Source organism: Dendrobates tinctorius, unplaced genomic scaffold (assembly GCF_039654945.1).
Source record: "Dendrobates tinctorius isolate UK_male_01 unplaced genomic scaffold, ASM3965494v1 ptg000224l, whole genome shotgun sequence".
In the NCBI taxonomy this organism is placed as follows: Eukaryota; Metazoa; Chordata; class Amphibia; order Anura; family Dendrobatidae; genus Dendrobates; species Dendrobates tinctorius.
Window position 1 is genome coordinate 2184611 of NW_027361891.1, and position 15025 is coordinate 2199635.

At 39.4% G+C, this 15025-nt stretch overlaps 1 protein-coding gene across 1 annotated transcript in view; it reads right to left on the reverse strand.

Moving 5' to 3' along the window:
- Positions 1-427: 427 nt before the first annotated feature.
- MSRB3 (methionine sulfoxide reductase B3) overlaps positions 428-15025 on the reverse strand; it is a 331564-nt gene continuing 316966 nt past the window's right edge. The window contains exons 6-7 of the mRNA XM_073555445.1: positions 5760-5857; positions 428-3394 (exon numbers count right to left, since the gene is read on the reverse strand). Of these exons, the coding sequence (XP_073411546.1) occupies positions 3239-3394; positions 5760-5857 (254 nt within the window). The 3' untranslated portion in view covers positions 428-3238. The remainder of the gene's footprint in view (positions 3395-5759; positions 5858-15025) is intronic.

Consider the following 15025-nt stretch of genomic DNA (forward strand, 5'->3'; position numbering starts at 1 on the left):
TGGGATGTTGTGTTGAAACAGACTGCAGGATGGTAGTCATGCAGTCTGTTTCACTTCAGGCCCAGGTTTTCCATGTGGCTGAAGGCCACAGGTTCCTTTGTTGAAAGCTCTGCAGGAAAGTGTTTGGGTGACTGGATAAAGGGAGGTTCAGCGTGTTTAGGGACTGCAATCTAAAGCCATGTAGTATGTAGTGCTATGAAATGGACAGTAACATTATATGCACTTGTGTGTGAAATGGACATTTAATGTGTGAAGTATCACATTAAAGAGACTTTGTGCTTGAACTTTGCGGGTCACTGCCTCGTCACTGCATAAATGTGCTACTGCAGCACTACACCACACACAGATACAGTAGATTTCCAACAAGACACTTTGTCGTCAATACATTTAAATTCTACATATAGATATATATATGACGAAACACAAATGATGGTGAAGGTTCAAACTTTATTTTTACAATTCTAAGAAATATATAATTGCAAAAGCATATCATACTGTTACTATTTGGTAACTGTACATTGAAAGACTAAGAAATGTCTCATATAAAATTACAATTTTCCTAACCTTTATAATTCACATGCTGTCCTGTTACATAAATGAGTTCTGGGCAACTCAACAGATTACAAATTAATACAGAAATGTATTTGTGTATTTATACTTAAACAAGTAGCCTTACCACTGACTTTGTAGAGACGCTAGTTAAAGTTTGCGACAAAATAAGGCAGACCTTTCATTATTCAAATATATTAGATATAGTGCAGGAGGTTTTCGATTTGCATGACTCCTGTATATGTATTACTTTTGCATGCTTTTTGTGCAGGCACAAAATGGCATAATATTTTCTGATGTCCTTATTTCTACTGAGCAGCATTCTGTGCCAGTGAGTTGTCTCCCAATATACTCTCATGCTTTCTCAAAAATGCAAAGAGACACAGAGAGAGAGAATCTGCAGCTGCAACCTTCCTGTCGTCTACTATTAACTATATTATTCTAGGTTTTCAAACATTTACACAGAGTCAGCAAATAAGGATAAGGCAACTACAGAGCCTCGGTAGTTAAGGCATACGTTACTTTCTCCTAGCAATATATTTTTCAGGTATTTATTAGTACTACTGATTTATGAAAAAAATATTTATAACAGTGAAGATTTATCTTAATGACAAAGTTAATATAATATTGAATTTAAGAAATAAAATATTGATTGTGCATTGATATACTGATGACAGCATATTGCACTTCATAGTAGTAAACTAAAACTGTAGTGACACCCTGCAAAGTTTGCACAGAATTCCTAAGGGTATGTGCACACTCTGCGGATTCCGCTGCGTTTCCGCAGCGGTTTTGGCCGCTGCGGACCCGCAGCAGTTTTAGCTGCGGTGTACAGTACCATTCAAATGAATGGTAAAAAAAAAACGCTGTGTAGACGTTGCGGAAAAATCCGGGCGGATTTGCTGCGGTTTTGAAACCGCAGAAAGAAGTGACATGTCAATTCTTTATGCGGAATCCGCAGCGGGTCCCTATCTCCACCATTGTGGAGATGGTGAATCCGCAGGACCAAACCGCAGGCAAAACCGCAGATAATCCGCAGGTCTTTTGACCTGCGGTATATCTGCGGTTTTTGCAAAATCCGTGCGGATTAATCCGCAGCGGATTCCGCAGCGTCTGCACACACCCTAAATCTTACAGCTTGTGTTTCATTTTTGTAAACTCCCTAGAAATAAATATTGAGTATCTAACCCTGCCAATAGTTCAGCTTTCATTTTCATCTTTCCACTATTTCTTTGGTCTTTCATTGTATTTTAAATGTACATTTTGTACTGTGTAACAACAAAACACTATGTCATAAAACACCTTAATAAGTCACAATATTTTGGCGCAACTTGTAAGTTGTGCAAAAATATTGTGACTTTTGGCATTTTCAACCCAGTCCTGTACAGCTACACCAATATGGGCATAGCATGGTCAGGAAGGCATGGGGCTACAACTGTCCATCAAATTCCTGAAAAGTTACACAATTCTAACTTCAGACTAGACTACATTTCTGGTGCATGCGCAGCCGAGTAACAGATGTACCTAATATGTGACGTGCACCCAGGGCCGGATTGGCCATCTGGCAAATGCCAGAAGGGCCTGTCTGGTCATGAGCTGCCTTGTCTGCTACGTTGTTAGCAGAATCTGTGTTCTCAAGACACCCATTAAGAGTTGTGATGGAGCACAAAGTCGCTGACTCCATCACTAAAGGCCCCGTCACACTAAGCGATATCGCTAGCATCACTGGTTTTGTGACGCAGCAGCGATATTGCTAGCGATATAGCTATGTGTGATATTTACCTCTGACGGGCTCCCCCGCTGATTATCACTGATCGCGCGAGAACGGCCTGGGCTGTTTCTCGTCGTCAGCTTCCTGCTGGGCTTCCTGTGGCACCGACGAGCGACGTGTGGACGCTGGCAGGAGGACGTCAGGATCGCCTCGTCTGACAGGTAAGTAGCGACCACCGACCCCTGCTATGTCGCTCGTGAGATCTGCCTGTGTGGCAGCTCACTAGCGACCACTTAGTGATGCACCAGCGATCCATAACGTTGTCGGGATCGCTGGTGCATCGCTAAGTGTGATAGTACCATTACCCACACAGGCCAACGAGTATCATCAGACATATTGGTCTTGTAGAAAATCTTCCTTTCCTACATTCAGGGCAATATTAGTAATGTATCCCATCTGGTTCATGAGGACAGGGACAACATGGGCCTGTGTGATTGCAAATGCCAGGACTGAATTTCAGCCCCAGTCCGTACCTGCATGCACCTCTTGGTGAAATATATTCATCGTAGTCCATTCAGCCCATTTATTGAGACTAGCATTTACAACGCTGGCCTTACTGAATCGGTTCCTATGTGTTAACATTGTTGACATAAAGAAAGAAGACTAAATATAGCATATAAATAATACCTGTAGGTTTTTATGTTTAGGCATATTAATGATGATGTTGTTTTACTTTGGCCCTTGGTTATTATAAAGAGAAGTGTTTCACAAATGATTTTTGTTGAAGTCCCTCACTTGTGTTCATATGAATGATTGCCTTGAAAGTAGATAAAAGTTGTAAGACACATTCTTTGGAGAAGCATAAAACATAACTGGAACTTGTGAATTTACAGTGAGTATAATATTCTGGAAAACTATTCAGAAAATGGTCAGTCCAGAAAATGCCTGTGAAACCCTACACTCTGGTTAGTACACTTTTTACAATTCAGTCTTTCCAGGTAATTCTAAGGAACTTCTTCCTTCAGCGCCACTTGACTCTTCTGGTATGAAGTTCAAGGATGCAGAGTTTATGCAGTATCTTTTACCAGTTGGACGTGGACCATCATCAAATATGTGACCGAGATGAGCACCGCACTAGAATGAGAAAATGTTAAAAGTTAATTCTTTATAAATTAATGAACATCTATTACTAGATATAAAATACATAACATCCCTGTCACCACATATCCTCCAGTGTACTACACTAAAATAAATTATAATTTGTATTTTATTGATTTACACTGACGAGAAACCTTTCAGGCTCCATATTTCAGCATCTACTACTGCTTTGACCATAAGACTAACATCATTTTATAGATGACCATCTTGACTATCTCATACATAAATTTGACTTGCAACTATTTAGCATATCATTAGTTATGCAGATTCTTGTCATGTCACTGCATTGTTAGGGTATGTTTTCCACGCTACGTAGTAGCAGCGCTTTGGACGCAGTGGAAAGCCGGCTCCGCCCAAAGCACTGCCCCCTTTTTTACACGCGGTGGTACCGCATGTGCTCATTGAACACATGCGGAATCACCGCATCCTATCCATAGACTGGGCTATTTATCTTGCGGAGACGGAGCGTCTCCGCAAGATAAATAGACATGCTGCGGTCTATAAAGACGTGCTGCATGTCCGGTTTTGTGGGTGTGTCACCCGCATCTTTGTACGCATAGTGGAGGCGGGATTTCATAAAATCCCCTCCACTATGCTGTAACATCTGGATGCTGCGCATTAAACGCTGCGGCTGTACGCAGCGTCCAATCTGCAGCAAATCCTGATGTATTACGCCACGTGGAAACTGTTTTGCTCCAGGTGGTGATAAAATCTTTTTCCTCTTCTATGCTCTAAGTTAAAACCTTTTCTCAAATTCCGTTATAGCTCAGTGTATTATTAGATTGATTTCAAAGCGATAGGTCACTGGGTCAAATTGAGAAGCACCCATGAAGAAGATTTCCCAAGAAAAGAGAAACTGCATCATCCAGCTCATTGATAGTAGTTTCTAGGCCAGGAAAATTGCCAAACTACATCATGTGAGTGCCATGACAGCTGTAAAAAATACAAAATGAAGTCCATCCATCTATTCAAAAGCCAAGAAGTGGATGTCCAGTCAAAATATCAGAGTCAACACGTCAGCTCATCACAAGGTCTATCAGTTCTGGAGCGACAAACACGGCAGTGGAGGTGGCTTGTATGCTTCATAATAGTGAGATCACAGACATCCATGCAAGCACCGTGCAATGCACATTACACAAGGCTAGAATGGTTGCCCAACAAAAGGTGAAGAAGCCTCAACTTCGATATTGTCATAAGAAGCTTTGGCTCGAGTTTGAAAAAAAGTGCAAAAAGTGGACAGTAGAATATTGGAAACAGGTAATTTGGAACGATGAAATGCAAGTCAGTAGACTAGACTCTGATGGGTGCAAACTTCTATGGAAGAAACAAGGGAACAAAGGGGTAACGCATCGAGAAATTGATGGAACTGTCAACTTTGGTGCACCAAACCTGATGATTTTTGGTTGTTTCACAGCCAAAGTCATTGGATACTTAATCAGAATGAATGATGGTCTCAATGCTGAACTACATGTACATATTCTACAAGATGAGTTACTTCATACACTCGAGTACTATGGGAATGAAGAAATGTGCTGCCGGGGTAGCCGTGATGGTCTTGATGGTATATTCATCACATTATGGGTAAGGTATAATACTTTACTAACTTAACTGATATGTCTTTGCCTGCCTTATATGGGTCAATTTCAGACAGTGTATATTTGTAAATGTGTGGCAGCCATCTTTGAATAAATCATATATAATGAATACTAACCATGGTTATTAGGACTCACCACTGTCTATATTTCCTTGATCCTTCTTTTTTAAATTTCTTTAATATATTAAATATATGTGTACTAGTTACATGATATGTGTTTTTTAAAATTGTTCTTAATAACAAGTTATTTTACTTTTCATGTGAGTAGTTTAGTGAATACCTTGGTATTCATATGTAGGTTGTTATATAGAGTAATTCACTACTGGCTTTCCTCAAATAATTAATGGAACAACAGACAACATGTTTCTAACCTTATATAAACATACAGTATATATTCTTTGCTATTTACATGATCAATTCTTAATCTTGCGCTAATTTTTGTAATATTTTAGTATTAAAACAAACATTTTGATTCACCTGTTCTTTTTTCATGACTTTATGCGAATTAAAAGAAGCAAATTTGCCTGTTTTTTCATTTAAAAATAAGGACATTTTAAAATATCTATGTACGTGTCACAAGAGGAAAGTTTAGGGCATCAATAGCAATAGTCTAAACTTTAGAAACATAAGCACTAGTAAATGCCATTTAGTAGCTGGAAACAAAAATTGTGTTACAAAGTGTAGTTCAAGTTTAATATGAGATAAATACAATAGTTATTAGCACTAATGTAATAAAAAGATACTGACCTGACTACAACTCGTTTCTACTCTGTGCATCCCAAATGAAAAATCATCAGTAAGTGTTATGGCTTCTGGATTGACAACATCAAAAAATGATGGCCATCCTGCACACAAATAATAAGAAATCATATATGACACATGAAATAATATATAACAAACATCTATATTTATCATCATCTTTTCATTTTTACATATTAGATTTTTCAAAAGGCCAAAACGTAAGAACAATACTGATTGAGCAAAGCCATGAAATGTTTCTCAATTAAAAGCATGTAAAAAAAATGAAATAGGTCAGAAAATGGGTACTTGAAGGGTAGTAGCCACATGTATATTTTTCCCACAAATTCTACAGATATACAAGTGCTTCTCACTAAATTAGAATACCATCAAAAAGTTTATTTATTTCAGGTCTTCAATTCAAAAAGTCAAACTCATATTATATAGAGTTGTTACAAACAGAGTGATCTATTTCAAGTGTTTATTTCTGTTTATTCTGATGATTATGGCTTACAATCAATGAAAACCCAAAAGTCATTATCTCAGTAAATTAGAATAATTAACAAAAAACATCTGCAAAGGTTTCCTAAGTGTTTAAAAAGGTCCTTAATGTCTATCTCTGTAGGCTCCACAATCATGGGGAAGACTGCTGACTTGAAAGATGTCCAGAAGGCAGTCATTGACACACTCCACAATGAGGGTAAGCCACAAAATGCCATTACTAAATTGCTAAAGAAGCTGTCTGTTCAAAGAGTGCTGTATCTAAGCATATTAATGGAAAGTTGAGTGGATGGAAAAAGTGAGGTAAAAAAAGGTGCACAAGCAACCGGGATAACCGCAGCCTTGAAATGAATATTAAGAAAAGGTCAAACATTTTGGGGAGATTCACAAGGAGTGGACTGCTGCTGGAGTCAATGCTTCAAAAGCCACCACACACTGACATATCCAGAACATGGGCTACAAGTGTCACATTCCTTGTGTCAAGCCACTCATGACCAATAGACAATACCAGAAGTGTCTTACATGGGCTAAGGAGAAAAAGAACTGGACTGTTACTCAGTGATCCAAGGTGTTGTTTTCAGATGACAGTAAATTCTGCATTTCATTTGGAAATCAAGGTCCCAGAGTCTAGAGCAGTGATGGCGAACCTATGGCATGCGTGCCAGAGAGGGCACGCAGAGCCCTCTCTGCTGGCACGCGGCATTGCCTCATCTGCAAGAGTCCTCACTACGGAGCTGCAGCTTCCTGCCTCACACGGCAGTCAGTGGTGCCATCATCATCCAGCTCCGCGGCCACTGTGCCAGTGAGAGGAAGCTGCCGGCGAGCGCACGTAGATGTGAGAGGTGTGTGTGTAATGATGGTGGTGATGGAGAAGGCAATGATGGGGGTGATGGGGGATAGGGCAATGATGGAGGTGATGGGGGATAGGGCAATGATGGGGGTAATGGGGGAGAGGGCAATGATGGGAGTGATGGAGAAGGCAATAATGAGGGTGATGGGGAGAGGACAATGATGGGAGTGATGGAGAGGGTAATGATGGGGTGGGGGGAGAAGGCAATGATAGGGATGGTGGAAAGGGCAATGATGGTGGTGGGTGAAAGGGCAATAATGGGGTGGTGGGGAGGAGGAAATGATGGAGGTGGTGGAATGGGCAATTTCTACATGAAGGAGATCATGATGGGGCACATTTCTACATGAAGGAGATCATGATGGGGAACATTACTAAAAGAAGGGTACAATGATGGGGCATATTACTAAAAGAAAGGGATCAGGATGGGAGCATAACAACTGGATGTTGAGCACAGTAATTAAAAGATAAAGTGTGTACCTGTTAGTAGTTTGGCGGTTGTTTGAAATCTCAGCACCTGGACCGCCAGCGATTTTTTTAATATATTTTTTGTCAAATGTGGAGCTGCAGCAAATATTTATACTTTTTCAGTTCACAGTGAAGCCTCCTAGCCTGCCATTCTTGCCAGGTGATATCCACAAGCCAGCCAGCTTCCCAAGCCAGCCATCTCCATGCCATGATTCAGAATTCAGCAGCAGCCAGATACAGCAAGTGTTATCACATTTGTGTGACTGTGGCTAGAGATTAGAGATATTCATACTTTGAAATGTAGAAGTGGATTACAGCGTGGAATCTGCTTGCATTCCATGCTAAAATCTATCTATCTAATATTCTGCATTTTTTTCCCTAAAGATCAATCCAACTGCTGTGTCTGGAAGGGGAAGTGTGAGTGGCTCATTTTCAGTGTGTGAGCACTGTAAGCACGCATGAGCTTGAAGCTCCCTTGCTGAACAGAAGAGAAGACTGCAAAGGTAAGTTTAAAATCAATTAATTGCTTACATAATAGAATTGATCATCAGGGTTTAGGGACGGGAAGCGCTGTACAGGGAAGAGAGTTGGCAGTGGCTGACTCTCCTGTGCAGCGTTTGCCCTGTTGGCACTTTGTCATAAATAATTGGGTTTTAGGTTGCAGTTTGGGCACTCGGTCTCAGAAAGGTTGGTTCACCATCACTGGTCTAGAGGAAGAGTGGAGAGGCACACAATCAAGCTGCTTGAGGTTTAGTGTGAAGTTTCCTCAATCAGTGATGATTTGGGGAGCCATGTCATCTGCTGGTGTAGATGCACTGTGTTTTATCAAGATCAAAATCAGCGCAGCCGTCTACCAGGAAATTTTAGAGCAATTCATGCTTCCCTCTGCCAACAAATTTTTTGGAGATGGAAATTTCATTCTCCGGCAGGAACTGGCACCTGTCCACACTGCCAAAAGTACCAATACCTGGTTTAAAACAACAGTATCACTGTGCTTGATTGGCGAGCAAACTCGCTTGACCTTACCCCCATAACGCAGACGAGCTGAAGGCTGCTATCAAAGCAACCTGGGCTTCCATAACACCTCAGCAGTGCCACAGGCTGATCACCTCCATGCCACACCACATTGATGCAGTAATTGATGCAAAAGGACCCCGACCAAGTATTGAGAGCATTTACTGAACATTCATTTCAGTAGGCCAACATTTTGGATTTTAAAAACATGCTTTGCTCTCTCTGTTATAGGAGTTACCATAATTAAACATTAAAGTTTTTTTTTTATAATTGCCATAAACTAAATGAAGATAGCCACATTCATGTCTGACCACCTCATCCACTTTTTCCTGAAGAGACACATAAGAGTCAGGAGGCCCCATTCTGCCTGAATATCGGAATCCCAGAGATGGCAACACACAGTACCATTAGTACTTATAGGTCCATACTCTTGCACTACATGTCACTCCTCTTTTATATGCCAAAGAAAATACACGAGCAGCAACTAGACAGAAACTCATAGCTGTGATCAGTTTATTGGGAGCCACATAGAATGGCAGATTGTGCAGACTTGACCAAAAATGATGGTTTAACCACCTGATGTAGGGTTTACAGTACCCAGAAGCCTCACCTCAAGAGAGAGGAGTACAAAGTCAAAAACTTTTCTTTGTGCCTTCAGTCCACTCAGGCAGAGCCAATTGAAAAGAACCATACAAAAAAGATGATCACAAGGTAAATAATTCTATCTCAAAAATACAATTTTTATTAGAAAAATTCATTAAAAACCATAATACCAGAAATTGGGAAAGTGGGAAGGACAATACACTCACTATCTACAATCACTCATGAACGCACAGAACCAGGTGGTGGCAACCACCATAAATCATGGAGGGTCTGACAGCAATAGAAAATAGCTATAGGAGCAAGGTACATAATGTATCTCATAATAGCAGCATCTGTCACCAGTAAATCCTCTCATCTTCTCATAACATAGTGAAAACTCTACCAATATATTAATGCTCCAACCTATATAGCTAGAAAACAGCGCCACCTCACTAACAATAGCCCATGTACCCATAGAATTCTAACTAAACAGGATCCATATCCAAATAAGTTGGGTACAATTACCTCTGGGTATCCATAGTAGGGTGCCGCTACCACCTGGGGCTGCGCGTCCACCCCGATGCGCGTTTCGGTCTCCTTTCTCAAGGGGAGGAATGCTTGTTTGTTAGGGAATTCCCACATGTATTCAGCCTGTCTACAAGTCGCAAATCATGCAGATGAGACGACGAAAACTAAATCTCCGAGCACACCAAAATACTCAGAGGACACCTGAGCATGCTTGGAAAAACCCGAGCAACAGTATACTCGCTCATCACTAGAGGCCTCTAATAGGGGGTCTAAGGGATACAATTTTTTCATTGTATAGAACGCCAAATCAATGTAAGAACTGATAAGCCATGCATTTCTTCCCTGGGAGTTTAAATATGCAAATAACCTGTTCAGAGATAAAGAGGAATTGAACTTTAGTGCCACCTATTGAAAGTAGCAATCCCAAAAGTAAATATTGACCCTTTAACCATTTTCACCTGTTTCTGACCAGGCACATTTGTGTTTTTTCGTACATGTAGTTTAAAGAGCATAGTTTAAAGAGCAGTAATAAAATTTTCTTGCTCGCATATTCAAATAATTTTGCATTTTCCTTGATATGTGGGGCCAAATTGTTTTGTTATTTTCAACCTTCCTTTTTTATTTGTCGATATTAGGCAATAACTGTGGGAAAATAACCAGAATTACTTGGCTGTTTTTCACATTTTTTTAATCCCTTAAGGACTAAGCCACTTTTGGACTTCGTGACCCAACCATATTTTTCAATTTTCACATGTCACTTTATGTGGTAATAACTCTGGAAAGCTTTTACAATATAGCAATGATTCTGAGATTCTTTATTTCATGACATATGGTACTACTGTATAAGTTAGTGGTAAATCTAGTTAAAAAAAACTAGCATTTATTTATGAAATTATTGGAAAGTTGGTGAAAAATTATCAAGTTTCAAACTTTGGATTGTTATGTCCTTATAATAGATAACTATACCAAACAAAATTGTTAATAATTCATATTAACCATATGTACAGTATACTTTGTCAGCATCGTTTTCTCAGCGATTTTAATTGTGTTAGGATGTTAGAAGGGTGAAAAATGTAGCAGCAACTTTACATTCTTTCGAGAAAACTTGAAAATCCTATTTTTTACAGAACCTATTCAAGTTTTACTTTGAGGGGCCTATTTATTGGAAAACCCTCAAAAGTGATGCAATGTTAAAAACTTCACCCCTCTATGTATTCAAAACTGGAATTAATGTAAAAGGGAATTAAACAAACTAAAAATGATATTAACAATTAAATTTCTTATTTCTTCTACTAACATATATATATGTTTGCCCATTATTGTAGGCTTTTTAGCCCAAACGTGGCATGTACAGTAAGATAGGGAATGGTTATGATAGGACACATCAGAGAAGCATGACCTTGCCGTGGTTAATGGGCACACATGAATTGGCCAATTTATGCTCTAAGAACCTTCGCTTTTTTTGTAAGTAAATCTTGCTTAGGGACAATTTGGTTGGAAGTTGATACTTCCATTGACACTACATGTTTTGGCATTTACATAGTGGTGCTGTGCTTTTTTATACATACCGTATATATATATATATATATATATATATATATATATATATATATATATACACAGCTCTGGCAAAAATTAAGAGACCACTGCACAGTTTTATAAAAATTATATTCTCTACATGTCTGACAGCCATTCCATTCCGCTGTCAGTTGAATTCCAACCAGAGTACACCTCATTCTACTTAATGTGCTTCTGATTAGGTGATCACCTGAACTAAATCTTATTTAACAAAGGAAAGTATAAAAAACCCTGCTGTGGTCTTCACAATCCTCTTGCAATAGGACAAGCTGGATGGCAAAACAAGTGCTAGTAATATTCCAAAAGTAATAGGAATGAAAAAACAACTCAAGAAAAGAAGGGCTCAATTCTGGCTTTACTAGCAGAGGGATATAGTGAGCGTCATGTTGCCTCCATCCTTAAAATTTCTAAGACGGCAGTCCATTACAACAAGGTCAAGCAGCAGACATTGGGGACAACAAAGCTGCAGACTGGCAGAGGGCAAAAACGACTCTCCACTGACCGGGATGATCGTCATCTTATTCAATTGTCACTCAGCAACTGCAGGATGACATCAAGTGACCTACAAAAGGAATGGCAAATGGCAGCTGGGGTGAAGTGCATGGCAAGAACAGTTGTTCGTAACTGGCTCCTAGAGGCAGGGCTCAACTCATGTAAAGCTAGAAAAAAGTCTTTCATCAATGAGAAGCAAGGAGAGCCAGGCTTAAGCTTTCCAAAGACCATAAGGATTGGACCATAGAGGACTGGAGTAAGCTAATCTTCTCTGATGAGTCTAATTTTCAGCTTTGCCCAACACCTGGTCATCTAATGGTTAGACAGAGACAAGGAGAGGCGTACAAGCCACAGTGTCTTGCACCCACTCTGAAATTTGGTGGAGGATCGGTGATGATCTGGGAATGCTTCAGCAAGGCTGGAATTGGGCAGGTTTATCTTTGCGAATGACATATCAATCAAGCCGCATACAATGTTCCTAAACTCTGAGGACTGTTTTTTCCAGATGGTTAATGCGCCATGTGACACAGCTAGGTCAATCAATTTGTGGATAAAGGACCACCACATCAAATTTCTGTCATGGTCAGCCCAATCTCCAGACCTGAACCCCATTGAAAAACTCTGGAATGTAATCAAGAAGAAGATGGATAATTAGTCACAAGCCATCAAACAAAGAACTGCTTAAATTTTTGTACCAGGAGTGGCATAAGGTCACCCAAAAGCAGTGTGAAAGACTAGTGGAAAGCATGCCAAGACGCATGAAAGCTGTGATTAAAAATCATGGTTATTCCACAAAATATTGATTTCTGAACTCTTCCGAAGTAAAAACATTAGAATTGTTGTTTCTACATGATTATAAATTTGTTTTCTTAGCATTATTTGGGGTCTGCAAGCACTACATTTCTTTGTTATTTTGACTATCATATTCTGAAAATAAATACAAAATTTAGTGATTGGAAATTCGAAGACATGTTGTCAGTAGTTTATAGAATAAAGGAGCAATTTATATTTTACTCAAAAATATACCTATAAAGAGAAAAATAAGACAAATTGAAAATTTTTCAGTGGTCTCTTAATTTTTACCAGAGTTATATACTGTATATACACACAGTTGTGCTCAAAAGATTACATACCTGGGCAGAATTTTTGCTTTCTTGGCTTTTTTTCAGAGAATATAGAATCATAGAATGGTAAACTTGGACGAGACCTCCTAGGTCATCTAGTCCAACCCCCTGCTCAAAGCAAGATTCACTAAATCATCCCAGACAGATATCTGCCCAGCCTCAGTTTGAAGACTTCCATTAAAGGAGAACTCTCCACCTCTCGTGGCAGCCTGTTCCACTCATTGATCACCCTGTCAAAAAGTTTTTTCTAATATCTAATCTTTGTCTCCTCCCATTCAGTTTCATCCCATTGCTTCTAGTCTTTCCTTGTGCAAATGAGAATAAAAATTATCCTTCTACAATGTGACAGCTCTTGAGAAATTTGTAGACAGCTATTAAGTCTCCTCTCAGTCTTCTTTTTTGCCAAACACTCCCAAATCCTGTAATCATTCCTCATAGGACATGGTTTGGAGATCGGTCACCATTCTGGTCGCTCTTCTCAACTTGAACTTGCTCCAGTTTGTTGGTCTTTTTTAAAATTTGGTGCCCAAAACTGGACACAGCATTCCAGATGAGGTCTGACAAAAGAGGAGTAGAGGGCAATAATGACTTCACGTGATCTAGACTGTATGCTTCTGTTAATACATCCCAGAATTGTTTTTGCCTTTTTTGCTGCTGCATCACACTGTTTGACTCATGTTCAGTCTGTGATCTATTAGTATACCCAAGTCTTTCACATGTGCTGTTGCTTAGCCCTATTCCTCCTATTCTATGCATGCTTTTCTCATTTTTATTGCCCAGATGTAGTACTTTGCATTTTTCCCATTTTTCTGATAGTTGCTGCCAACTGCTCCACTTTGTTTATTTCTTTTTAATCCTCTCTCTCTTCTCTAGTATTAGCTATCCCTTCTAGCTTTGTGTCATCAGCAAATTTAAACAGTTTACTTTCAATTCCTTCATCTAAATCATTGATAAAGATGTTGAAAAATACAGGACCCAGGATGATAACAATATAAATGATAACACCAAAACTTTTTCACCACTCATGGTTAGTGGTTGGGTGAAGCCATTTATTGTCAAACTACTGTATTTACTCTTTTTAAATCATAATGACAACCGAAAACATCCAAATAACACTGATCAAAAGTTTACATACCCCATTTCTTAATACCGTATATTGCCCCCTCTAACATAAATGACAGCTTGAAGTCTTTTGTGGCAGTTGTGGGTGAGGTTCTTTATTTTCTCAGGTGGTAAAGCTGCCCAATCTTCTAGGCAAAAAGTCTACAGTTCCTGTAAATTTCCGGGCTGTCTAGCATGAATGAACTGCTTGCTTGAGATCTCCCCAGAGTGGCTCAATGATATTGAGGTCAGGAGACTGAGATGACCACTCCAGAACCTTCACTTTGTTCTGCTGTAGCCACTGACAGGTTGACTTGTCCTTGTATCTTGGATTGTTGTCATGTTGGAACGTCCAAGTACATCCCATGCGCAGCAGTATTTGTGGATGACATACTGATAGGGAATTCAGATTGTGAGCCCCATCGGGGACAGCGTTGATATGTCCAAAAAAAATGTAAAGCGCTGCTGAATATGTAAGCGCTATATAAAAAGATTATTATATTATTATGACATGCTGCATTCATCTTTCCTTCAATTTTGATGAAGTTTCCTGTGCCTTTGTAGCTCACACATCCCCAAAACATCAGCAATCCACCTCCGTGCTTTACAGTAGGAATGGTGTTCCTTTCATCATAGGCCTTGTTGACCTCTATCCAAATGTAACGTTTATGGTTGTGGCTAAAAAGTTCAATCTTGGTCTCATCACTCCAAATTACTTTGTTCCAAAAATTTTGAAGCTTGTCTCTGTGATGTTTTGCGTATTGTAGGTGAGATACTTTGTAGCATTTGCGCAGTAATGGTTTTATTGTAGTGACTCGACTATGCAGCCCATTTTTCTTCAAGTACCTCCTTATTAGGCATCTTGAAACAGCCACAACGCTAGTTTTCAGAGTCCTGTATTTCAGCTGATGTTATTTGTGGATTTTTCTTTGCATCTCGAACAAATTTCCTGACAGTTGTGGACGAAATTTTTGTTGGTCTACCTGACCAGGGGTTTGTTTTTACCGAGCCCCTGATTTTCCATTTGTTAATCACAGTTT